The 27,657-nt window shown below is 42.3% G+C and overlaps 1 protein-coding gene across 1 annotated transcript; it reads left to right on the top strand.

Annotated features, from left to right (window-relative positions):
• The first annotated feature begins 17,880 nt into the window (after positions 1-17,880).
• LOC121989493 lies at positions 17,881-27,112 on the top strand. The gene is made up of 9 exons (XM_042543578.1): positions 17,881-18,279; positions 19,720-19,820; positions 19,936-20,290; positions 21,334-22,194; positions 24,890-24,947; positions 25,194-25,255; positions 25,339-25,445; positions 25,533-25,620; positions 26,333-27,112. The coding sequence occupies exons 1-9, from the start codon at positions 18,142-18,144 to the stop codon at positions 26,645-26,647; spliced, it is 2,085 nt and encodes a 694-aa protein (XP_042399512.1). The 5' UTR covers positions 17,881-18,141; the 3' UTR covers positions 26,648-27,112.
• The last annotated feature ends 545 nt before the right edge of the window (positions 27,113-27,657 follow it).

Below are 27,657 nucleotides of genomic sequence, written 5' to 3' on the forward strand. Positions count from 1 at the left end.
ATCGAGACGAGCCGGCGTTATAAACGCTCCGAGCGCAAGGTCGGCGAGCCCGTCGTAAAGATCGAGAGCCACGCCGGCCGCTATAAATATCCGGCCGTCCGAGCTCCGGCGTTAAGATCGAGACGAGGCGGTGTCTATAAACGCCCGAGTGGGAAGGTCGACGAGCCCCGCGTTAAAGATAGAGAGCCGCGCCGACCGGCTATAAATATCCGCGCGCCGAGCTCCGGCGTTAAAGATCGAGAGACGAGCCGGCGTCTATAAACGCCCGGCGGTAGGTGGACTAGCCCGCCTTTAAGATCGAGAGCCGCGCCGACCGGCTATAAATACCCGCGCCCGGGCGCCGACGTTAAAGATCGAGAGACGCGCCCTATAAACGTCCGAGCGGAAGGTCGACAGCCCCTTCAAAGATCGAGCGCGCCCGCTATAATACCGCGCCGTCCGAGCTCCGGCTTAAAGATCGAGACGCCGACGCGTCTATAAACGCCCCGAGCGGAAGGTCGACGAGCCCGCAGTTAAGATCGAGAGCCGCCGGCCGACCGCTATAATATCCGCCAGCGCCGAGCTCGGCGTTAAAGATTGAGAGGCGAGGCGGCGCTCTATAAACGCCCGGCGGAAGGTCGACGAGCCCGTCGTTAAAGATCGAGAGCCGCGCGGCAATAAATACCGCGCTCGAGCTCCGGCATTAAAGATCGAGAGACGAGCGGCGCCTATAAACGCCCGAGCGGAAGGTCGACGAGCCCCGTCTTTAAAGATCGAGAGCGTGCCGACCGGCTATAAATACCTACGCCCCCGAGCCCGACGTTAAAGATCGAGGCGAGCCGCGCTATAAACGTCCCGGGGAAGGTCGACGAGCCCCGCCGTTAAAATCGAGAGCCGCACCGACCGCTATAAATACCCGCCGGCCGAGCTCCGGCGTAAAGATCGAGACGAGCCGACGCCTATAAACGTCCGAGCGGAAGGTCGACGAGCCCTTCGTTAAAGATCGAGAGCCGCCGGCTATAAATACCGCGCCGTCGAGCTCCGACGTTAAAGATCGAGACGAGCCGACGACTAAACGTCCGAGCGGAAGGTCGACGAGCCCGTTGTTAAAGATCGAGCCGCGCCGGCCGGCTATAAATATCCGCCGCCGAGCTCCGGCGTTAAAGATTGAGAGACGAGGCGGCCTATAAGCCCGGCGGAAGGTCGACGAGCCCCTGCCGTTAAAGATCGAGAGCGCGCCGACGGCTATAAATATCCGCGCCGAGCTCCGGCGTTAAAGATCGAGAGACGAGCGCGTCTATAAACGCCCGAGCGGAAGGTCGACGAGCCCGCTTTTAAAGATCGAGAGCCGCTACGCCACCGGCTAACAATACGTCGAGCTCCGACGCGTTAAAGATCGAGACACGAGCCGCCGTCTATAAACGCCCGAGCGGAAGGTCGACGAGCCCGTCGTTAAAGATCGAGAGCCGCGCCGACCGGCAATAAATACCGCGCCGTCGAGCTCCGACGTTAAAGATCGAGAGACGAGCCGGCGCTTATAAACGCCCGAACGGAAGGTCGACGAGCCCCGTCGTTAAGATCGAGAGCCACGCCGACCGGCTATAAATATCCGCGTCGAGCTCCGACGTTAAAGATCGAGACGAGGCCGCGCTATAAACGCGTCCGGCGGAAGGTCGACGATCCCGTCGTTAAAGATCGAGAGCCGCTACCGATCGGCTATAAATATCGCGCCGCGAGCTCCGACGTTAAAGATCGAGAGGCGAGCCGGCGTCTATAAACGCCCGAGAAGGTCGACGAGCCCCATTTTAAAGATCGAGCCGCCCGCTATAAATTCCCGCGCGTCGAGCTCGACGTTAAAGATCGAGGCGAGCCGTCTATAAACGCCCGAGCGAAGGTCGACGAGCCCCGTCGTTAAGATCGAGAGCCGCCGACCGGCAATAAATACGCGCCGTCGAGCTCCGGCGTAAAGATCGAGGAGCCGCTTTATGCCCGAGCGGAAGGGTCGACGAGCCCGTCGTTAAGATCGAGAGCGCCGGCCGCTATAATACCGCGCGCGAGCGACGTTAAAGATCGAGGCAGGCCTATAAACGTCCCGAGCGGAAGGTCGACGAGCCCGTCGTTAAAGATCGAGCCGCGCCGACCGCTATAATATCCGCGCCGTCGAGCTCCGACCGTTAAAGATCGAGCCGAGGCCGTCTAGCCAATATCCGCGCCGGCGAGCCCCGCCGTTAAAGATCGAGAGTCGCGCCGGCTATAAATATCCGCGCGCCGACGAGCTCCGACGTTAAAGATCGAGAGACGAGCCGCGTCTATAAACGCGCCGATGGTGGACGAGCCCTGTCGTTAAAGATCGAGAGCCGCGCGACCGGCTATAAATATCCGCCGTCGAGCTCCGACGTTAAAGATCGAGAGCGAGCCGGTGTCTATAAACGTCCGAGTGGAAGGTCGACGAGCCCCGTCGTTAAAGATTGAGAGCCGGCCGACCGGCTATAAATATCCGCGCTCGAGCTCCCGACGTTAAAGATCGAGACGAGCCGCGATATAAACGCCGGTAGGTGGACTAGCCCGCTTTAAAGATCGAGCCGCGCCGACCGCTATTAATACCGCGGCCGAGCGCCAACGTTAAAGATCGAGAGACAATAAACGCTCCGCCGGAAGGTCGAGCCCCGCCGTTAAAGATCGAGAGCCGCCCCGGCTATAAATACCGTCGCGCTCCGACGTTAAAGATCGAGAGACGAGCGGCATCTATAAACGTCGAGCGGAAGGTCGACGAGCCCGTCGTTAAAGATTGAGGCCGCGACCGACCGCTATAAATACCCGTCAAGCTCGACGCTTAAAGATCGAGAGCGAGCCGCTATAAACGCCCGAAGAAGGTCGACGAGCCCGTCGTTAAAGATCGAGAGCCGCGCGACCGGCTATAAATATCCGCCGAGCTCCAACGTTAAAGATCGAGAGCAGGCGGCCTATAAACGCCCGAGGGAAGGTCGACGAGCCCCGCGTTAAAGATCGAGCCGCGCTGACCGCTATAAATACCCGGCGCCGAGCTCCGACGTTAAAGATAGAGACGAGCCGCGCTATAAACGCCGAAGGAAGAAGGTCGACGAGCCCCGCCGTTAAAGATCGAGAGCCGCGCGACCCGCTATAAATATCCGCGCCGCCGAGCTCCTACGTTAAAGATCGAGACGCGCGCCTATAAACGCCCCGAGAAGGCCGACGAGCCCCGCTTAAAGATCGGAGCCGCGCCGATCGGCTATAAATACCCGCTACCGACGAGTTCCGTCGTTAAAGATCGAAAGTAACCCGCGACCGTGAACTTGGACGGAACTAAGGACGCCAAATAACGAGCGTTCGCAAGTACTAAATTGATTAAGGCCGATCGGCCGTCAGTTTGTCAATACTTCGCATTCGTTGAACGCAAACAGTATAGCCAAGCGCTAAACGATTTTGAGGAAAACGAGCCAATCGATTAAACTGATCGGTCGTCTAGTGAGAAACACGTGGAGCCTAATTGATTCTACGAATGAGCATCAAACAGAATAAAAAGGGGCAGTGAAGGGCAAACAAAAATACAAGTAAAGGAACACAATTATGCCGAACGGCACGTACAAAAGTTTTACATTCGCAAAGCGGATGAAATACAGAAAGTACTTAGAAGAACTCGCCTCACTCCGGGTCCTCAAAATTAAAAAAGGCGTCCGGGATATCATCTATCATGGCCGTCAGGTCGGAGGCGGGAATGTGCATTCCCGCAGGAAGGTGGCCACCCTTCTTCAAGTACGCCATGGTGACCTTGACCGCCTCGGCGAAAGTTGAGGAGACGTTGCCGTCGAATTTTACGCCGAACCGCTCCGAGCGGAGGTATTCTTGGCGCGCTGCTGCCAGGCGACTCGACTCTCCCTCCTTATATTGTCTGAGCGCCGCCCGGGAGGCAATCAGTGAATCTTGAAGAACTTTCTGGTCCACCTCCGCTTTGGTGCATTCAGCAGAACGCCCATCCCGTTCGGCAGCCAGTTGGGCCTCCAGCTTTTTAGATTGCTGATCTAGGGCTCGGACTTCAACTTTCATCTTATCCAGATCAGCAATCGCCCGCCTCTTTCGGCTGCTGGCACGCTTCATGTCCCCATCGCGCTTCTTCACTAAGTCTTCGAGTCGAGCCACCTCTGTAGCCAGGTCGGCGGCCTTCTTCTGTTCGGCCTCGAGGGCTTGTTTCTCCCGCTCGACCGATGGACCTCCCGACACTTGGAGTTTTTCTAGGAGATCCTCCAGCTCGGCTAGCCGATGGCTAGTGGCGATTTGCTCAGCCCAACGCTATAATGGAAATAATAAAATCAGGAGCCAAACGGTAGCATGGCACAGGAAGAAAAATGAACGTACCTGAGTGGCCTGCTGCATGTTGTTATCGCCGAGCTGCTTGGGCGTCATGAGGGCCACCTGAATATGGGCATCCTCGAAGAGCTTGGCGAGCGGACCCGTAAGGGTTATTTCATGAACGGGGCTTGATGGTCGATCGGTAGATAATAAATATTCCTCCGAAGGAAATCGGAGGGTCGTCTTGATGGTCGGGTGGCCGGACGCCTCTTCGGCCTGCGATCGCTGGCCCGAGGACTCCCTATGGTTGAAGTCTCACCACTGGCGTCAAGCGAGACGAGTCCGCGGAGGAGAGCCGGTGTCGTCACGATGGGCGAGGCCACGGGGTCCCGATCCGCGATTCCGCAGGATCGGGCGAGCAATCTCGACGGCGCGTGGTTCGCCTCTCTTGGTCGGCGGAAGTGGAGTCTTCGACGCTTCCGCCGAACTCCCAAAGGTGAATCGTGCAGGGATTCTCACTGGGAGCAGAAGAAGCAGGATCCGCCTGACCTCCGTTGAGCGGCTTGCCAACTGCTTTGGTGATCGCGCCTCTCTCAGACATCGCTACGGGACTGAGACCCGCTCGGCGAGTTCTTTTTTGGTAGCCGCCTCAATTTCCACGGCCTTCAATTTCAGATGATCGGTAGCCTTGGAGCGCCACATGACTTCAGCTGCAGCAGAAGAAATTAAAATCAGTTAGACAAAAAAGGTGAAAGAAGTAAAGAGTCCTTACCCATGCGGTAGGGGAGGTTGGCCCGAACGGGAGATAATCTAAAAATGTACAACACCCCCTTGAGAAGCAACTGGTCGATTTTGTACCGTTGACCGGACAACCAGTTTGCCTCATGAAGGTAGGCTGTGTAGGATCGAAAAGAATTTAGATATCTCCACAATGACATGATATTGTCCACTTTGGGCCTAAGCGCTCATGGTTTTGCTCTTGGGCTCTACCCAAAAGGCCTCATGCCAATGGAGATATCTTTCTCTTATAAACCCATGATCTTTTCCATGTGTTTTCAATATTGGACTATGTTTGCAATCTTGCAACCCCAACAATCCCCCCCTCAAACAAAGGACCATGGGTTTCCCACGTCCGATCCTCGACCCACCAGGTCTTCTCGGGCTTACCGACCTACTAGGACTTCCTCCTTGCCTAGCAGGACTTCCTGCGCCTCGGTCCACCCGACCTACTAGGACTTCTCCGGTCCTCTAATCACATAAGAGCCCCTACTTTCTTTGTTCGAGGTCAATATTGTACTCACATGGTTCAATCGGACCATAGCTCTTGTTCGGTTAAACCTTCTCAGCTCTGATACCAATTGTAGGATCGAAAAGAATTTAGATATCTCCACAATGACATGATATTGTCCACTTTGGGCCTAAGCGCTCATGGTTTTGCTTTTGGGCTCTACCCAAAAGGCCTCATGCCAATGGAGATATCTTTCTCTTATAAACCCATGATCTTTTCCATGTGTTTTCAATATGGGACTATGTTTGCAATCTTGCAACCCCAACAGTTTGCACGAGGGACGATCTCGCCGTCACATCATGAAGAGGTTGACATAGTAGCGGTATGGCCTTATGGACGTCTTTCTGACAGACCCATACCTGGGCATGGTCCTTCTGACAGACCCATACCTGGGCATGGTCCTTCTGACAGACTCATACCTGGGCATGGTCGAAAGCAGGTGATTGCTTTGATTGGCGCGCCCAGGCTCCTTCGAGAGGTCTATATAAGGTCTCCATTTCTTCACCGGAGGTACGAAAGTCTTCATTCGGCAGCCACCTTCTTCTTCTATTTCCTCGCCTAACTTGAGCGTCGGAGGGCCGTCGCCGGGACACCCCCCCCCCCCCCCGGCTTGGTTTTGTTACAGGTTCGCCGGAGCACTCGAGGATCCAGCAAGAAGCGTCACACCCCCAGCTTCCGTTGACTCCTGGTTCAGACAGGATCAGTTATTAATGTCATAAAGGTTATTATTACGTAGTGACTGTATGATAGAAAAATGTTAGAGGGGGGGGGGGGGGGGGGGTGAATAGCGGGTGTCACTTTTTCATAAAAGGAGAGTTAAAGTAAAGCAGCGGAAATAAGAAAAAATAAAAATAAGGCTAAACCTTTATTTTTATTTGGTTCGAAGCCTTTAACAATTTATACTCTAAGGCCTACACTTGCTGAGTGCTTTTCGTTGGTCAATGTACTAATAGCTAGAATAATTACACGGATATAAAAATTAAAGTGCAAGTAATTAAATATAAATATACCGATGACTTAGAGTAGAGTACTTGAATGTTATCACCGGAGCAGTGTCTCAACATTATAGAGTAGTTTTTGGAGTAGCACGCGAGTATGAAAGATGTGAGGAATGGTTGTTTAAAGTTGTTGGTTGAAACTTCTTTTATAGGTCTTTCCAGGTGCCTAGACCACCCGGGCTCCTCCACTGAAGCCTATCCGATCCAGCTTTGTCGTTGAGTTTTATCGAAGTCGCCTCCATCCCTTCCCGGGCACATGGATCACTCTTGGGCACCTGGAAGCTGATGTGCTTCGGCTAAACAAAGTGTGTCAACTCAGCTTCTCGCATGGCTGAATTCAGGCCATTCCGGACGCCTGGATCCATTTGGTCTTCCAGACTTTCGGACACCTGAATCCCTTCTGAGCGCTTGGAATGCCCAAACTCTAACTTTGATTCTCTACATCACAAAGTTAGCAAAACATACATAATATGAAATACAAGTATTAAACATTTAGATAGTCTCGGGACTGTCTGGTCCTGACTTTGGATTTCATTAAAATTTTAGGTTGGACTAACGTCTACTATTCCCTTAACGGGAAACACGTCCTCACTGATCTCTTTCCTCCTGTGCTTATCTTTACTTACCAATTGTATACTTACTTGACTTTGATCTCTTTTAAGTATTCTTACTAGATGCCCCATTTGAACTTCAACCAGTTGTCAGATTCTGGAGACTCAACTAGACTTCCTACAAGATATCAACCTATCTGGACTTTCTGCTACTTATTAGATCCTCCAGACTTAACTAGACTTCAGTCTGGTTTAAAGTCTCGTCAAATCTTCTAGTCCTGCATACTTGGTAAATAAATTAGAGCACATAATATCTAACTTTAATGCTAACTGCAGCAATAGTAACAACTATAAAAGAAATATCATAATTTAGGAGAGGCAGGCTCTATAGTTTGTAGGATCGTGATCCTACGCAAGATCAATTTGGTGTCAGGATCAGATCGGTAGGATTAGATCGGTCAAGATCAAATATCGATTTCATTGATTCACATACGAATGTCATATATAGATCTTCTAAAAATGTTTGATTTAGTATAATACCAAGAAATAGACATCCAAAACTTATAATTTTGAGAAAAAAAAATATTTGTGATGATCAAAATGATTGAATATCAGCTAAACAAATGCTTTAAATAGTTTTCAACTCATAACAAAATAACCCTAATTTAATTATAAAAATTGTTTGAAGTCTCTAGAAAAACTTTAAAAGATATGTTTTAGCCTAAAACGGGATGGTTGTTACACCCATAATATTGTTAGCTAGAGCCCTAGAGCCAATCATTTGATGATTATATTTTGGACTTATTGTATCATATTCTATATAAATAAAGGCATTTGGATTTTGGTTATTATACTTACTTGTATTGGTGCCAAATAAACTAAGTATAATAATGTCCTTGAGTAGATGGTTCTCACCTATATCAATCGGTTAGTTGAACTGATAGTGAGATGATATAGGGAACACTACTCTAAATCATTCCTAGTCGAGTATTAACATTCAGGGACAATGTTAATGCAATAAAACTAGCATGTAGGTCAACTCGATGACTTGATCTCAGAAGTCATGGATATGGAGATATCAAGTTGACACATGGGTATGCATTGGAGAATATATACTGAATGACCCGTCATGAGAAAGTATCATGGATCGTTATATGAGTGTCATATACTTTCTCATGTGGCTATTAGTATGACTATTAGTCCTTGGACCTGAAGTCACCATGGATCCCTACATAAGGAGTTATGTACTTTGGTTTCGTCAAACGTCACCCGTAACTGGGTGGACTATAAAAGCGATTACCGGATATGTAACAAATTATGCAGAGGGATGTGAGAGATGTAGATGGGATCTATCCCTCCCATATGACGGGAGCGACATCAATATTCTTGATAGAGTGAGACCACTAAGTGCATGGCCATGCCCAAATGAGTCAACATGAGATGTTGAGCTCATTTGATCGAGTGAGTCTACTTGGAGTTCAAGATTTAGATTGATTAGAGGATGACACGGTCTATGCCTCATATTGATCAATCTAGATGTCTAGGATAGAAGGACAATGTCACATATTGTGAGGAGTCACAATTAGTAGTCACAAGGTGATGTTGGATCTCAACATTCTTGTAACTTGGATAGCAATGATGTATTGCTAGATGCCGCTCATTGCTTATGTTTCTAAAGGAGTTTAGAAACATTGTCAACGTTACAAGAACCTATTGGGTCACACACAAAGAACAAGTGGATGGAGATTAGGTTCATATGATGAACCAATTGGATTAGGTTCATATGATGCACCAAAGATTGGATTCAAATTAGACTTATTGAGTTAGACTTAATTAGATTCAATTGTTGAATGAGTCTAATTTAAATTTGATTCATTGAGTCAATTTATATTAATGAATTGAGATTCATTAAATTGAAATTGACTTGAATCAAAGGTTGGATTTAACTCAACAAGGAAGAAATTGGTTAATTTTGACTTGACCAAATAGAAGTTGAAACATCAAGTTTGACTTGATGCATTGCCACATCATGTAGGTTGACTCATCCTACATGGCATGACACATCCTTGCCACATCATCACCACCTCATAATGGTGTGCCACCTCATGGAGGTTACACACCCATTCCTTTTAATGTGGCCGGCCACATTAAATGAGGGGGTTACATCTGTGTGGCCGGCCACACACTTGATGATGGGTGAATGCAATTGATTTGTATTCATTCTAGCTTCTTCTTTCTTGGATGCTTGCTTCTCCTTGCTGTTGTCGTGGGGTCTTGGAAGGTGAGAAGGTGTTGAGTTTCATCCAAGAAAAGATAAGAGAGTGTGAAGGACACAAGAAGAGGATACTACTAGTTGAGTATGTGAGAGTCTTCTTGTTTTTCTCTCCTTTTCTTTTTCAAATTCTATCCGAGAGCTCTAGAAAGTGCTAGCACACTTGGGGCTTTCTTCTCCATCCTTGAGTGCTAGAGAGCACTCCTTGTTCGTGTGGATATCACTAGAGAAGTATCTACCTTGATACTTTGGAGATCCGACACGTACCTTGGACGAGCGGGAATTTTGAGAGGGCACGCTTCAAAGGTAAAAGCTCTTAACACATAGATCTAGGAGTATATCTAAAGTTTTTGAAACTCGTACTTGTATTTCATTCGGTTTTTCCTTGCACGGATCTACGGCTTTGGGTGATTCGGGGTTTCCGCGACGCGAAAAGCGATCTTCGCGGCCCGAAAAACCCAACAGTGGTATCAGAGCCACGTGCAAGGCTTGTACGAGTTTAATTTTTTGGTTTTATGAAAACTAAACCTTCTGTGATTTTCTATAAAATTTAGTTTTTTTTGTTTTTATGGGTAATTTTTCCGTAGAAGCGAAGCACAAGTATCTCGACATTTGTAGGCTTCGGCTACCGGGAAGTTTTTCCTTAAACGGCTTCGTTTTGCCCCAAATCAGTTTGGGACAGCGGGCTTGGGTGCCATTAGATCGCAAAGGAGCAACTCACGATGGTTAGATCGTGGGTAGGGGTACTGCCCCTAACCCCGCAAGGGGATTTGCTCCGCGATTGCACCCGAAATCGCTAAAAACGAACCTACCGGGAAGATTTTTCCGAAACAGCAATGTCTCGACCCAAATCATTTTGGGACAGCGAGTTTAAGCGCTGTTGGATCACAAAGGAACCCTTGCGATGGTTAGATCGCGGGTAGGGGCGCTGGGCCCGGCCGCAGGGATCCGTTCATGATTGATTGCGCTCGAAACCGCTAAACGGGACCGCCGGGAAATTTTACTCGTAAAAATTATAAAAAAATTAATTTTAAAATTATATAAAATTATGAAAATATATAATTTTGAATTATATATTAATTTTGTGATAGTCATGACCCAAAAATCCAATATGATTGGATTGTGTTGTAATGTCTGCGTGCCGTTATATGTTTGCGCGTGTTGCATGTTTTTATTTTTCCGCGATCTGCGCGTCTCTTATATTCTGGTTGTAATTAGATTTAGACTCGAATGTAACTCGAGTTTCAAATTTTAATGTACAAATTGGAGCGGTGGAGTTCACAAGAAGGAAGCTGACAACACAAGGTGGTCAAAGGAGGAGCTTGAGAAGCTGTTGACCCTAAGTTGACCATTCGATCTTCTCATTGGCTTGAGAAGATCATAGTGGGGCCATGACTAAATCACAAATAGATTAATTAGTTAATTGCTTATGTATATGATGCATGTTTAATAAGTAATTAATTAATTAGTGTCTTACGATTAGATTAGATCTAAGTCGTGCACATGATGCACCCTTGCGATTAGATTAGATCTAAGTCGTGCACAAGATGCATCCTTTTCGATTAGATTAGATCTCGATCGAACCAACTCTAAATGCCTAACCGTGCCGTGATACCTATCACTACCTCGATCACATGTATTGTTGAATCTGCCAAAGCAGAGCAATACATATTATCTTGGTAGGGTACGGAGGGACAATCTTGGTCCCGCCTATCAACGCATGGGTAAATACAAACTCAATTAGATTGAGTATTCCTAGTTGCTCGGTTAGATCGAGTCAACTATAGGCATTCTTCAAACGGTTGGAAAAGATAGGTCAAAATCACATCTATATTAACTCTCGGGCGTATTAGCCAAAGCTAACTCGAGTTTTAATATAAATGCGGATATTGATTTTATAAACAAGAGTTGCATAGAGATGTAATTGGTAATCGTTACCTACCGATCATACTAAGCCTTGGGCGTATTAGCCAAAGCTAACTCAAGGGTTAGTATGATGTGAATCTTGTCCCACAAGAGTTATAGAATTCAGTGGGAGCATCATTTAATTAAAGGCATAATTAAATGATTTTAAAAGAATATGATTTTTATTTCTGCAAATTTTCTGTTGTAGATAACCATGACGTCGAATACGAACTCTTTCTCCTCGCGTTCCGAAGAAGGATAAGCTCAACGAGCAAATTTCACGGACCGGCACAGAACCCGAGAATAGTTCTCACTCAGAGCGTAGATCCACGCTCGGAGCAGCTCATTCCGAGGCTCCTCCCGCCACGCCACGCTGAATGACCGGATGCTTACAAGAAGCATCAAGATGACACATTAGATGTGCCTGCCTAATGCTCGCAACCATGAACTCGAGCTTCGACAACATGAGTTGATGTGTGCTTACGATATGGTTGAACATCTTCGTCCAACTATATCAAGGACAAGCAGGACATGGAAGAGGAACTTCAGGGATACCGGAAGATCTTAACAAGAGAAATAAGATTTCTACTTCAGGTATAAATGTTATAGAAGTCAACCTCTATTTCTTCGTCATGGGTATTAGATACCGGATGTGCTTAGCACATTTGTACTAATGTACAAGAACCGAGAAATAGCAGAGCATTGACAAAGGGCGAGATAGACCTACGAGTAGGCAATGGAGCACGGGTTGCTGTTGCTGTAGGGACTTATTTTCTGTCTCTGCCCTCTGGGCTTATACTAGAGTTAGACGATTGTTGTTATGTGCCTGCATTGACTAAAAACATTATATCAGTTTCTTGTTTGGACAAGAAAGGATTCTCGTTTATAATAAAGAACAAATGTTGTTCTGTCTATTTAAACGATATGTTCTATTGTAGTGCACCTCTGATGAACGGACTCTATATTCTAGACCTTGAGAGCTCTATCTATAACGTTAGTACCAAGAGGTTCAAATCGAACGATATGAACCACACCTATCTCTGGCACTGTCGCTTAGGTCATATAAATGACAAGCGCTTATCCCAGCTCCATAAGGATGGTTTGCTGGACTCATTTGATTTTGAATCATATGAGATATGCGAGTCATGCCTACGAGGCAAGATGACCAAGACTCCTTTAGTGGGCACAGAGCTAACGATTTGTTAGGACTCATACATAGTGATGTATGTGGCCCTTTAATATCGCTGCTAGGCGGTTATAGATACTTCATCACATTTCGATGACTTCATGAGATATGGTTATGTGTACTTGATGACACATAAGTCCGAACCTTTGAAAAGTTTAAAGAATTCAAGAATGAACATAACCAGCTCGGCAAGAGTATTAAAATACTTCGATCGATCGAGGTGGTGAATACTTAAGCCATGAGTTTCGTGACTATTTAGCCGAGTGTGGGATTCTATCCCAACTCACTCCTCCCGGAACACCACAGGTGAATGGTGTATCCGAAAGGAGGAATCGTACCTATTAGATATGGTACTATCTATGATGAGTCACACGATCTTCCGACATACCTTTGGGCTATGCTCTAGACACGGCAACTTTCATTCTCAACCGAGTTCCATCCAAGGCCGTGATAAAGACACCATATAGGATATGGAGAGATGCCTAGGTGTCTTTCATGAGGATTTGGGGTGAGGCTTACGACGACGTCAAGTCTCGGACAAATTAGGACCAAATCTGACAAGTGCTATTTCATCGGATATCCCAAGGAAACTAAGGGATATTACTTACATTCCCAGACAAGTTGTGGCAAAGATCGGGTCTTTCTAGAAAGGGACTTTGTTTCTAGAAAGACTAGTGGGAATCGCTCGATCTTGAAGAAGTTCAAGATGCGAATACTAGCACAAGCCTCGATGGAAGTTGAATCGAACCACAAAGTGTTGTGGATGATGTTCCACAAGGAGTTGAGGAACAACAACCGCACTACAAGTAAAACACCCGTATAGGGGCGTCGACCGAGAGATACTCGTTTCTCTTGTCCGAGCATGATGACGTTGTGCTCGTAGAGGATGAGCCTACCACCTATCGTAAGCTGTGAGGCCAGATTATTAGAAATGGCTAGAGGCCATGAGATCGAGATGGAATCCATGTACACCAACCAAGTATGGACTTTGGTTGATCCACTGAAGGGTAAAACCCATTGGGTGCAAGTGGGTCTTTAAGAGAAAGACTGACATGGATGGACTTATCTATAAGGGTCGCTTGGTAGCTAAAGGTTTCAAGCAGATTCATGGTATTGACTATGATGAAACCTTTTCTCCAGTAGCGATGTTTAAGTCCATTCGGATCATGCTTGCTATTGCAGCCTACCATGACTATGAGATATGGCAGATGGATGTCAAAACCGCGTTTCTGAATGGAAACCTACTCGAGGATGTGTACATGACACAACCTGAGGGTTTTGTAGATCCACAGCATACTAGTAGAGTATGCAAGCTGCATAGGTCCATATATGGACTAAAGCAAGCATCTCGGAGCTGGAATCTTCGATTCGATGATGCAATCAAACAGTTTGGATTCATCAAGAATGAAGATGAGCCTTGTGTCTACAAGAAGGTTGTAGAGAACACAGTTGTCTTCCTCATATTGTATGTGGATGACATACTACTCATTGGGAAGGACATCCCTATGCTTCAGTCTGTCAAGACCTGGCTAGGGAGTTGCTTCTCAATGAAGGATTTAGGTGAGGCATCCCACATTCTAGGGATACAGATCTATAGAGATAGATCTAAGAGATTGCTTGGCCTAAGTCAGAGTACATATATTGACAAGGTACTCCTTCGGTTTGCCATGCAGAACTCCAAAAAGGGATTTCTGCCGATATCACATGGCATGAGTCTTTCGAAGACTCAAGGTCCCTCAGAGTACATATATTGACAAGGTACTCCTTCGGTTTGCCATGCAGAACTCCAAAAAGGGATTTCTGCCGATATCACATGGCATGAGTCTTTCGAAGACTCAAGGTCCCTCAGAGTACATATATTGACAAGGTACTCCTTCGGTTTGCCATGCAGAACTCCAAGAAGGGATTTCTGCCGATGTCACATGGCATGAGTCTTTCGACGACTCAAGGTCCCTCTTCTAGAGAGGAGAGAAACCGCATGGATCAGATCCCTTATGCCTCAGCCATAGGATCGATCATGTACGCCATGCTATGTACTCGACCTGATGTCTCGTATGCTTTGAGCATGACGAGCAGATACCAGTCAGATCCAGGTGAAAGTCACTGGATAGCGGTCAAGAATATTCTTAAGTACTTAAGAAGGACTAAAGAATATTTCTTGATATATGGAGGCAGTGATGAGCTAGTTGTAAAGGGTTACAGTGATGCTAGCTTCCAGACCGATCAGGATGACTATAGATCGCAGTCGGGGTTCGTATTTTGCATTAATGGTGGTGCACACCGAAGAGTTCAAGCGGATACATTAGATTCTGCATCAGAGGCAGCAAAGGAGGCAGTTTGGATCCGCAAGTTCATCATGAACTTGGGGTGGTTCCTAGCATTGTTGACCCATTGAGCTCTATTGTGACAACAATGGAGCTATAGCACAGGCGAAGGAACCTCGCTCACACCAGCGGACCAAACACATACTACGGCGCTTCCATCTCATTCGAGAGATCATCGAGAGAGGAGATGTGAAGATTTGCAGAGTACCTACAGAGGCTAACATCGCAGATCCCTTGACCAAGGTTTTGGCACAGAAGAAGCATGATGGTCACACTAGGTCATTTGGGCTTAGAGCCTACACTGATTGGCACTAGTGCTAGTGGGAGATTGTTAGCTAGAGCCCTAGAGCCAATCATTTGATGATTGTATTTTGGACTTATTGTATCATATTCTATATAAATAAAGACATTTGGATTTTGGTTATTATACTTACTTGTATTGGTGCCAAATAAACTAAGTATAATAATGTCCTTGAGTAGATGGTTCTCACCTATATCAATCGGTTAGTTGAACCGATAGTGAGATGATATAGGGAACACTACTTTAAATCATTCCTAGTCGAGTATTAACATTCAGGGACAATGTTAATACAATAAAACTAGCATGTAGGTCAACTCGATGACTTGATCTCAGAAGTCATGGATATGGAGATATCAAGTTGACACATGGGTATGCATTGGAGAATGTATACTGAATGACCCGTCATGAGAAAGTATCATGGATCGTTATATGAGTGTCATATACTTTCTCATGTGGCTATTAGTATGACTATTAGTCCTTGGACCTGAAGTCACCATGGATCCCTACATAAGGAGTTATGTACTTTGGTTTCGTCAAACGTCACCCGTAACTGGGTGGACTATAAAAGTTGGATATGTAACAAATGGATGGATGTGATGATAGATGGGATTTGGTCCCGTATGACTTGACTGACAGCAATATTCTTGATAGAGTGAGACCACTAAGTGCATGGCCATGCCCAAATGAGTCAACATGAGATGTTGAGCTCATTTGATCGAGTGAGTCTACTTGGAGTTCAAGATTTAGATTGATTAGAGGATGACACGGTCTATGCCTCATATTGATCAATCTAGATGTCTAGGATAGAAGGACAATGTCACATATTGTGAGGAGTCACAATTAGTAGTCACAAGGTGATGTTGGATCTCAACATTCTTGTAACTTGGATAGCAATGATGTATTGCTAGATGCCGCTCATTGCTTATGTTTCTAAAGGAGTTTAGAAACATTGTCAACGTTACAAGAACCTATTGGGTCACACACAAAGAACAAGTGGATGGAGATTAGGTTCATATGATGAACCAATTGGATTAGGTTCATATGATGCACCAAAGATTGGATTCAAATTAGACTTATTGAGTTAGACTTAATTAGATTCAATTGTTGAATGAGTCTAATTTAAATTTGATTCATTGAGTCAATTTATATTAATGAATTGAGATTCATTAAATTGAAATTGACTTGAATCAAAGGTTGGATTTAACTCAACAAGGAAGAAATTGGTTAATTTTGACTTGACCAAATAGAAGTTGAAACATCAAGTTTGACTTGATGCATTGCCACATCATGTAGGTTGACTCATCCTACATGGCATGACACATCCTTGCCACATCATCACCACCTCATAATGGTGTGCCACCTCATGGAGGTTACACACCCATTCCTTTTAATGTGGCCGGCCACATTAAATGAGGGGGTTACATTTGTGTGGCCGGCCACACACTTGATGATGGGTGAATGCAATTGATTTGTATTCATTCTAGCTTCTTCTTCCTTGAATGCTTGCTTCTCCTTGCTGTTGCCGTGGGGTCTTGGAAGGTGAGAAGGTGTTGAGTTTCATCCAAGAAAAGATAAGAGAGTGTGAAGGACACAAGAAGAGGATACTACTAGTTGAGTATGTGAGAGTCTTCTTGTTTTTCTCTCCTTTTCTTTTTCAAATTCTATCCGAGAGCTCTAGAAAGTGCTAGCACACTTGGGGCTCTCTTCTCCATCCTTGAGTGCTAGAGAGCACTCCTTGTTCGTGTGGATATCACTAGAGAAGTATCTACCTTGATACTTTGGAGATCCGACACGTACCTTGGACGAGCGGGAATTTTGCGAGGGCACGCTTCAAAGGTAAAAGCTCTCAACACATAGATCTAGGAGTAGATCTAAAGTTTTTGAAACTCGTACTTGTATTTCATTCTGTATTTCCTTGCACGGATCTACAGCTTTGGGTGATTCGGGGTTTCCGCGATGCGAAAAGCGATTTTCACGGCCCGAAAAACCCAACAAATAAATGTAAATCTCTGAATAAGTTTCGATTTGATATATTATGCGTCCCGTGATTCAAATCGAGTCAAAAATTATGACGTCTCAAATTGCAGAATCATAGAATCTTACCAATCCCAACGATCTTGTACGATCCCAACTATCCTACTCAGATTCTACTGCAAAACCCAATTCCAATTGATCCCGAATTGATATAGTGCTTCTGGATCATAAGATGATCCTATGATCCAAATAATGATTTTGCAAACTGTGATAGTCACTCTTATATAATCATCTATTTCTCTACGTCTTAGCATCGTATTAAGGATCGATGCCTTCTGATAGCATATCGACCTTCAACAATGAATCGTCTCAACCTGGTATAAAGAACATAAGGAGCGGAGCGTTTCAATATTATTATAATAAAAAATGATTATATTCATCCAAGACGCTCCTTATAATCGGTCCTTAAATTAAATTATAAGAAGGGAGGTAAATTCTGATGTCAACATATAATTAAGGTTAAAAGATAGAAAAAAGTTTTTTTTTTTTTTTTTTTTTTTTTTTTTGAAGATACCTGTGTATCAAAAATTGATCTCTAATCATACAGAGAATCAAAGGAGCGCTTAGACATCAGCACAGAACGCGGCTGCGTAGTATCATAAATAATAAAATTAGTTGTACATTTTTAGTATTTAACAAATGATTTGATAAACGACCAGGGGTATTATCGTAATTTTATATTTGATTTCCTCACGCGAATAAAATGGCTGATCGAAAACCATTTATACGCAGCCGACCTCCTCTTTCCTGTCGGATCCCTAATCCAATCCATTCTTTGCATCGGCGACCTCCCGTTCCTCGGCGGTTTCTTCGATTCGTCAACTATACTCCACCCGCCCCGACCCTTCCTGCTCCTCAGCGATTTCTACATGCCGCTCGTCGTCCCCTATCCTCTGTTGCGCTAATCGTTCCGTTTGGGTTAGGCGTCGGTTCAAGTGCCGAGAAGAACAAAACGGTGAATTACGGTGTTTGTCTGATCTCCTTCTGCGTCGGGCATGGATGTTCATGATGGCTCGGGCGATGATCGGACATTTAAGGTCAGTTTCAGTTCAGAAGGCTTATCGAGGCTGCGTGAGAAGGTCATGGGGAAGCTGAAGGAGTTCATGGGCGATTATACGGATGATACCCTCGTGGTAGGGTTATATTTCTGAGTTTTTGTGTTCTTAATGGTGATGGACTTTCTTGGATTGGGGGTTTTTGAGAGGGAGGAGAGGAATTTGTTTTCCCTTGTTTAGAAACCTCATTGCTCTAGAGGATGTGAGGGAAACCTCAACCCTCCTTTTTCTGCTTTTCCTGTGTCTAAAACGAGGGAATTGCGTTCCAACCTCTCTTCCAATGTTATCTGTTTTGTCTTATTCCGTTACATTTACTATCAGTTAAGCAAAACAACCCTTTTGTTTATTAACAACTAATCTAGAGCAATGGCGTTTCGTTCTCTTGCTTTCTTCTGTGACATTGATTTCTCGTTACTTGTGGATATATGAATATCAAATGCGAGGAGATTAAAACAGCCGACGATGTTGTCAGATGATTCTTAACTTGTTACTTCATACATTGTTTTGCATAGACTCGATAATGCCCTCTAAATGGAATCACCTCTGCATTTCTGCTGGGAAGTTTCCACCTATCTGTGTAACCACATGCAACAGACTGTATGACTTCAATATATTACATTGTAACATTGTTTTCTAGTGGTTGCATAGTTCATAAAGATCCACTGGTGGAAGGAAATTCTTGGCTTATGCTACATTGGTTAAAGTAACATCCAAAACAGAACCCTACATTTGGGAAATAGTACTGCTTATCATATTTCCACCACCATGTCCAGCCTATCTTTGTTTCATTTTAGTGATGTATATTTGTAGGAAGTTTTTAAGATTTTTTATACAATACAAACAACTATCGCTTTCCTACAAATTGCTATGAAATAGTTTGATTAATTTTCCATACATTGATGCTGCAATTTTAGAGTAAGAAATATTATTTAGAGTCTATTGTGCAATTTATGTCTAGGGTTTAGACACATATCACAGGGTTACTTGAACTTGAGTACTATGTACGGGAAAGGATCTAGCTTTGAAGATTGCTCTCAACATCCTGACCATGTATCCTGGTTAAATATTTTAGGAAATTTTATGTGAACATAATTACATAAACACTAATTTCAGGTTTTGGATGGGTATGATCTTGGAACCTTGGTCTATAGGTACCAACTGCATTGCGTTTAATAGATGGAACTTTCCACCTCATTTGTAACTCATATAGTGAGGACCAAGGTTTAACTCTTTTCCTCCCAGTCTGTCTCACTTTTGCCTCAGCTTTTCACCTCTGTTGTTGGTCAGTGAATAGCTAACTTGTCTCTTCAACTTTTAGCTTGCACATAAGCTCTCAGAAAAACAATTTTTTAGTTCCTTTCCTAAAGTGGACTATATGAAAATTTCAACTGCTTTATCGTGCTTTTCAAATGGTTCTGTTTTTTTTATGGATTTATTTTTATTACATTGTTATCAGTATAGCCAGTTAAGTAATAACTTTGGTAAATTTTTTGATGATAGTACACTGCACATTTGCAGGACTATGTTTTGGTTTTACTCAGGAATGGCCGTCACAAAGATGAAGCTAAGAAGGAACTGGATGTCTTTTTGGGGGAGGAGACTGCAACTTTTATCTCCTGGTAGGAGCCTATATTATAGTATAAGTAAATTTGCTTCTGTGCTACATGGAATACTCATTCTAATATTTAGTTTCTAGCCCATTGATTTTTATTGTATGAAATCTCTGTTCTTCAGGTTGTGGGATCATCTCTCGTCAAATATACACTTATATTTGCAGCCAGAACAGTCTATTCCAGATGAAGTGACTAAGTCTAAACATGTTCCATGCGAATCTTCAGAGAGGCAGAATGCTCATGAACATCAGACAGTTAAAGCTTCAACTGATTCTAGCACTAGAAATTATCATAGGAGAGGGTGGAAAAGTAAAACACAGGAGAGTAATGGAACCTTTCCTCTTCACAGTGTTGTGACCAATATTCTGCATGCGGAGGAGAAAGTGTCCAGACCTAATATTGACAGGCGATTGCATTCTCCTATAGTCAAGAGTAAGAGAAAGCGAAACAGAGATGATGAACACACACAAGTACAGGTAAATAACTTGCCATATGCTTTTGTGGTAGGCCTTAATTATTCTACAAGTATGATAATGATGTAATTAGGTTGCAGTAGGAACCAACTTTAATATGGTTATGGTAGTAATTAGGATTTTATTCGGCATTACATTTGTTTAATAGGTAGTTCCTATTTAAGGAATATTTGTTTGTCTAATGCATATTAAAAATTGATAGTTTATAAAATTATTTCATTCTTATTAGCACCGATGAAACCCCCTCTAGATGGTCAAATGATATCAACAATTAAGATGGATATGTAGATATAGTCAACTGTACATTCATGAACCTTCCAAAAAGTTAGGATATATTATTGAACAATTAAGATGGATATGTAGATATGGTTCAACCGTACATGTAGGAACCTTCCCAGAAAGTTAGGGTATATTATTATTAAACAAGTTGATGTAAAATTCTGTAGTTTGATTGATGGGTTACTTCTAATGCATTCTTTGGTTGGTTAGATGGCATGAAAGATTACTTTGACTAATATACTTACTCAATTTAGCAAATAGCAAGTTCATTTTGCCAAAAAATTGTAGCTTGCAGTGAAGTGCTAAGAAGGTTTGATACGAAGGTATTACCTACCTATAATGACTAGGTTGTCTACCTATTACATTGGCCAGAGATGACATTTGTATTTGAGGAGAAGTATGCTCGAGACACTATCACTTGCTGTTTACTTGGATAATTTAATTGTCTAAGTGACCTATTGTTGCTCAACTTCATCAAGAATTTTCTCAACACATTTCAGGCCTCTTTACTTGGAAAGTAAACTGGGAGTTGCTTTTGTTCATTATTTTGATGATTTTTTTATAACCATATAATTCTATCTGGGACAATGATTTGTGATGTTGTTGGGCTTGCTGGATCTGGCATCCTTGATATTGAAGTGTTGCAACTTGCGTCACTGATTATTGATGCAATGCATTATCAAAATTGATAATTTTTCCCATGTTTATTAGTTAATTGTATTGATTCATTTCCTGGGCTTTTAATTTGTGATTTGTTAATAATACAGAGAGATACAACCTCATATTCAACAATTGGTGCTTCACGCCGGCTTCTTCAGTTTGCTGTTCGAGATGCAGTAAAAACTGTGCAGCAGTCAAACTCTAAGGCTGAGCCAGCTTTAAAAAGAGTTTGCTCGGTAGTCTCAGCAGTTAGTACAGATTCTGTGATAGAAGCAAGATCCCACAGAAGACCAGAGTCAAGAGGACTGGGTACTCTTTCAATTGCTCTAAAAGCTGCTGCTGAAGCTGCTGAGGATGCAACCAAGGTCAGGTTGGCCGGTAGTGTTTTTGATAGATTGGGTCATAGCAAACAGATGGAAGAGGATGTTAATCAGTTGTCAGTTCCCACTGCATTAGAGCTCGAAGATAGTGAGATTGCTGCTACTGATAAGGTTCCAGAACTACTTTATTTGGATCGCCCTTACAGAAATGAGTATGATGACTTTGATGGTAACATGTCCATAGTAAAGAAAGAGATTCCTGTGCCTGCCGAATGCACATTAGATAATAATGAATACGGCAGTGGTAGTGTTAACCAACTTGGTCAGGATTCTTTTCGAGGTATTCCATCTTGCAAAAAAATCAAATCTGTGATGATGCAGCCAAATATTGTACCGGAGTCTGAAGAAATATCAAAGAAAAGTAGGTTATTGGATCAGGAAAGAACTACTGGTTTAACAGTAATGAGATCTAAGAAGGTTGTAGATAGTCCTGCTAATGTAACACAGAAACATACCCATTATCAAGTTTCTAGGGATGATGCCAAGCTGGAGAATCAAGTAGCAGTAAAAAAGAGCACAGTTGGTGTAGGAAATCAGAGTGCCAAGTTTCTAAAAGACAATGATGTTTTCCCAGCTCAGAATATAAAAGTAAGTGTGTTTGTTGGCATGAAGCATCTCATCAATTATTCATGCCATGTGCATATTGTACCAAAACACCATCTAGGCTGAATTCAAAATTCTTTATATTTTCCATCTCATTTTTAGTCTCTGATTTATGTAATGCAAAGCTGATGCAATTAATTTTGAGTATCTTTGTACAACCAAAAACTAATAAAACTTTAACTTTTAAACTATTTTGAAGTCATGATAAATATATTGTAAGTGTTTTAAAAGTCAACCTAAGCTGTTTATTCCATCAGAACTCTACCTTAACCATGTTTTAGCCATGTCTAACTCAGTTTATTCATTGAGATCAAATGAACAATCTTTTCTGTTTGTCTTTTTCATACGGAGAGCATAATTTTTACCGAAAATTTGGGAGATGTAGGGAAAGTAGGATTGTAAGAGAGGAAATTCATTAAGTTACCAACTCAAGTTTGGCTTATGACCTTTATTTATGAATTACCATGACCTTTTCATTTTCTTTTCTAAATATCCTAGTATTGCACTGGGTTTGATTCTCATTAGTCATAAGAATAGTTCTGGTTTGCAAGAATTCCTCTCATATTAGACTAGCGCATTCAAACAGGTCTATACCAGGTTAAGACCTATCTGAAAATTGTATGTCTAACATGCCTATAGCGGCTTGTAAAGATTTCCAGTATGCTATGGTATTGGTATTCTGAATATTGAACATCTGAACCTTTCCTTGGGAAAGGTTATATATCCCAACCATTATCTTAGAGTTAAATTGTGCTTAAACAGAAATATTTAGTTTGCCTAAACCCTTAGTACAGTCGAATGTCAACCTTGGTCAGTTGACTGACCATTTCCTATTCAACTGCAACCTTGGCCAGTTCAACTGGAACAATGTCGACCAACATCCTTTCTTCGCTTACACCCCATAAGCCTACAATAAGGCCAAGGCTTGTTCTGGATCTACTACATGAGTTGTGAATGCCCTAATGTTGCGAATTCAACCAAGTTTTAGGTAGCACGCCCACTTCCTTGGCAATCACCATATTATTACAATGTACATGCTTGAAGAATAAATCCAAGATTGTATTCTTCTAATCAATGACTCTCGCACCGTCAGGTCTTCATCTCTTTGATTTGGACTGCCTACCTTTTAAGTCATCCAAGCATCTCAATCTAGGCTCCTGGCTCTGGAGTCCATTAAGCTCCTCTTTAACTCCAAGTCATTCATTTGATCCAAGACTCCAACTCTTGAATCCATTGAGCTCCTTTGGAGCTGCAAGTCAACAGCTCGATCTCAGCCCCCAATTCTCAGGTCTGCCTCCTCTCAGCTCCAAGTCAATCGTTTGATTTGAGCCTGCATCTCTGAGTCTATTGAGCTGCTCTTGAGTTTTATCTTCCATGATGCTATGAATCTTATGAGCTACAAGTTCACCAAGCTCCTCAAGCACCATGCAAACTCCAAGTTGAATTGGCACAACTAATGTGTACACTTGATATGCATCCTAAATCCAAAATGCCAAACTTGAACTTTATTGCCAGCACATCAAAACAATGTGGTTAAGCCCAACCACAAGGAATGAATTGTTTTTCCAACAATTTCTTCCTCCATCATCGCGTCTTTGATTTTGCTACAAGTTGATGCAAGTCTCGAAACCTCTCAATGTAGCTGACAACCTTCTCTATAAGACAAGATTTGGATGCTAAGGCATTTTTTCATTGCTTGCGCCTTTGATTTAGCTACAAGTTGATGCAAGTTCAGAATGAGATGTCCAACTCCCATATTGAACAACTCAGTATATATGGGTCAAAAGCATCATGAGAATGAGAGCTGTAGTTGACAGCACTGCCAACACATTTTTATGAGGACATGCTTACTATGTTTTTATATTATTAATTGTTTTTGTCATTTTGTAGGAACCCACAATATCTAACCTAGGTGGTCTTTTGATTTATCCCATGTGATCTTTGTATGAATCACTTTGCCTGTTTATTGTTTTTAAACACTTGACCACTAAGCTAGAGTTTAAGTTCTTGTAAACATAGTTCATGCAGTATTCACCAGTATTTCTCTCATCCAAAACCACTGAGTTAAAATTTTAGGACCATTAAAGTTTTAAATCACTAGAAAGAACACTGGTTAGTGATTATAGTTCTAAAACATTTTAAATGTTTTAGCCACCTATCATACTTATTACTTTTCTTGTTACTGGAACTATTTTTCATTTTGTTATTTGATTTTACTTGAAGCCTAGGATTTTAAGTTTTTCTCCAACATATAGAATTTGAGGTTATTCTTTTATTTTAATCAATTAGCACAATATCGTTGGGAAATAAGATACACCAGGGAGATTTGTTTCAAATATGAATGAACATTTTGAGTGTTAAAATGTAAAAAAATAGAGGCTTATAATTGACATGTTGCTGTTATTTGTTGTAGTTATTTTAAAATTATTTGTTTTATTGTTAGTAGCTCTGACAATCATGATTGCATACCTATTGTTTGTGATGTGGGTTTAATTATTAGTTTTTTATTCTCTTCCAAGTCATTTGAATGATCCACCAACTTATTTGTCTTCTTCACCGTTATTGAAATCGTCAAAACTTCTACATTATCTACTTTGTTAATTTGCCAGGTGATTTTTTGTTATTTGTACTTCACTGTAAATTGAATGTCTGACGGGGTTTATTCTGTTTATATCTATAGGAAATCGATCAGGACTGCGATCAAAAGGAATTTACTCTGAAACAATTATCAGCTCCGGGTATATTGAATTCTAACTTATACTTCTCAGAGAATCATGAAATACTGTTATACTTGTTTGGCATTTCAAAAAACTATTCTGCCACCAAAACCAAACATCAAACTGATGTTTGGTGCATGCTGTATTAGTAGACTTTAGACCTCAGCTACCACGAACCTTCTGTCAGTAAATAGTAGCTGAGGCATCTCCTTATCCTCATCTCTGTGTCCTATGGATATTAATATTGCGGCCACTTTCTAATTACAGGTTCATATACTACTGGCCGACCTTCCGAGGATGGAGATTCTCGAACTCTATTTGTTAGCAATGCAAGTATTTGTTTTTCTCACATTTGCAACAATTGAATATGAAAAAGCAGTGTAATTAATCTATATTGCCACTGGATTCACAGGTTCATTTTGCTGCAACTAAAGATACACTTTCCCGTCATTTCAACCAATTTGGAGACGTGCTTAAAGTAATCATAGTTACTGATGCTACCACCGGTCAACCTACAGGGTAATGATAAAAATTTTACATTATGTTTTTTTTTTTGTATGTTCTCAGATCAATCATAAATTATAATCTTGTTGTGGCTACAAGCAGATCAGCCTATGTTGAATTCCTGAAGAAAGAATCAGCAGATTTAGCATTGTCATTGAATGGTACTTCGTTTATGTCCCGCATCCTCAAGGCAAGCTTGCAGTATATTAGTGCTTTTCTATAGCTTGTTTTTTCTACCATTATATATATATATATATATATGTTCCATCTGCATACAGCATCCTTAGATTATTATGTTCTAAATTAATATTCACTGAAGCAATTATGAAGTTTTCATGACATTCTTTGACCAGCCTCTGGTCCGTCATTTATTTCTTGCTGTCTTAAATTTGTCAATACCTAACTCCTAAACATCCAATAAGGTTATGATTTTCAAATTTCAAATTTGCTTAAACACCATATTTTGCATCCGTTCAATAGGGTCATGTATATGGAAATTATGCTCCCCATTTGGAGAAACTAGTGCAGATATGGGATTTATTATTTTCTGTGAGACCTGATGGCTGCATCTTTTCTGCTGTATCCAATTTTCCATCTTTATGTTAAAAAAAATTTGATTAAGGCAAGCTTTCAATGTTGGGCCGTCAATCATTTCATAGAATTAAAGAAAGCAGCAAGAGCATTGACTGAAGTAGATGATTGTGGTGACTGTCTGATTTCCCCATTTGTAAAGTAGTGTTTATCGATTGACATATGATTCTAAACCATAATACTTTCAAGAGAATATATGCTAATGCATTCTTGTTAGTAAGCTTTAAATACTATTAATGCGTTAAAGTTATTTCTTCTATGTGTTCACAGAATAGTGCATAACTTGGCATGTGATTGTTTGTGTATTATAGGTGGTACGCAGAAGCTCTCATGAAGCGGCTCCAGTATTATCTTGGTCCTGGATTGCTCGTGCGCCAGCATTTGCTTCTAGAGTTGGCCGAATGCCATATCCAAGAGGTACATTTCCTGGCTCTTTTCGAGGGCATCCCCCAATTAAACCTGGAGCCAGGAGCTTGCAATGGAAGCGGGAGACATCCATTTTGCAACCTAGTGAGGGAGCAAAACCTCCACTAACATCAAATGTCTCGTCGCGGACAGCAAGGAATCTCACCTACACGCGGACTGAACCCACACCCAAATCAGCTGGGCTTTCTAGTACCATTTAATGGATCCATCCAAGCAAGTGACAGTTTCCGCTAGATTTTGCCTGTGGTTTGCTGTGCAAAACAAAATGCTAGAGAATCACGCTGGAGATTATTCAGTATTATGATCATGGCCACTTTGAGGCTCTGACTGAAGCTGCAAACTTTCATAGAGCCCCCATTTTTATGCCCCTTGCGACGGACATTCAAAATGAGTAATTGGTTTATCCAATTTTTATCTTCTTTACTTATTGAGTAGCAGCGCTGATGTTTGTAAATATATTGGAATCTCAGCAAACGGTTCTTGGTTGCAGTAACCTATTCCATCGATTTATCTGAGCCTCCGGTTTCACATTTCCTTTGAATAATTTCTTTGGCTATGTAAACCTCGAACTCCGATTTTAAGCTGTTGCTGGATATCATTAGAATCCAAAGCATTCAAAGATTCACTATGGACAATGACAATAGTTTAATTGAGCTTCATATGTATTTGGTGTGTTTTCTTAGTTGTGATATTTTTTTTATTAGCCACGAATTGGTTCTTTTGCTTAGAGCCCATACGAGAATAGTTTGTGGTTCGGTTGGGTTACGTTCGTTTGCTTTGTGCATTTAAAGTTATTTATTTATTTTTTATCCCTCTCATCAATTGCGGTGTCGTATTCGAAAAATAATATTATTGTGGCGTTAATTTTAAAGAATAACTTTATTGAAAAATATTATTACGTGGTAAAAGTTTAAATTGTCATCTTGGCAGCTTCTCCCAGGTGGTTTAAGACTTTGTAGCAGGGATAAATTATGGAGATTTTATACGGCAATAATAAAAAATAATAATAAATTTAAAAATAATAATAAATTTAATTAGTCTTATTGATTATTTTTGTGGATGATTGATTTAGCTCTATGAAATTTTTTCATATGCTATCAGAATAAATTCAGAATGATAAAAAAAAATTCAGTATTTTTTGATTGGGGATCTTATTTAAAAATTTGTTCAACAATATTAGCACATTATGGAGGGGTGAGGCAATACAATT

Source organism: Zingiber officinale, chromosome 6B (genome assembly GCF_018446385.1).
Source record: "Zingiber officinale cultivar Zhangliang chromosome 6B, Zo_v1.1, whole genome shotgun sequence".
Classification (NCBI taxonomy): Eukaryota; Viridiplantae; Streptophyta; class Magnoliopsida; order Zingiberales; family Zingiberaceae; genus Zingiber; species Zingiber officinale.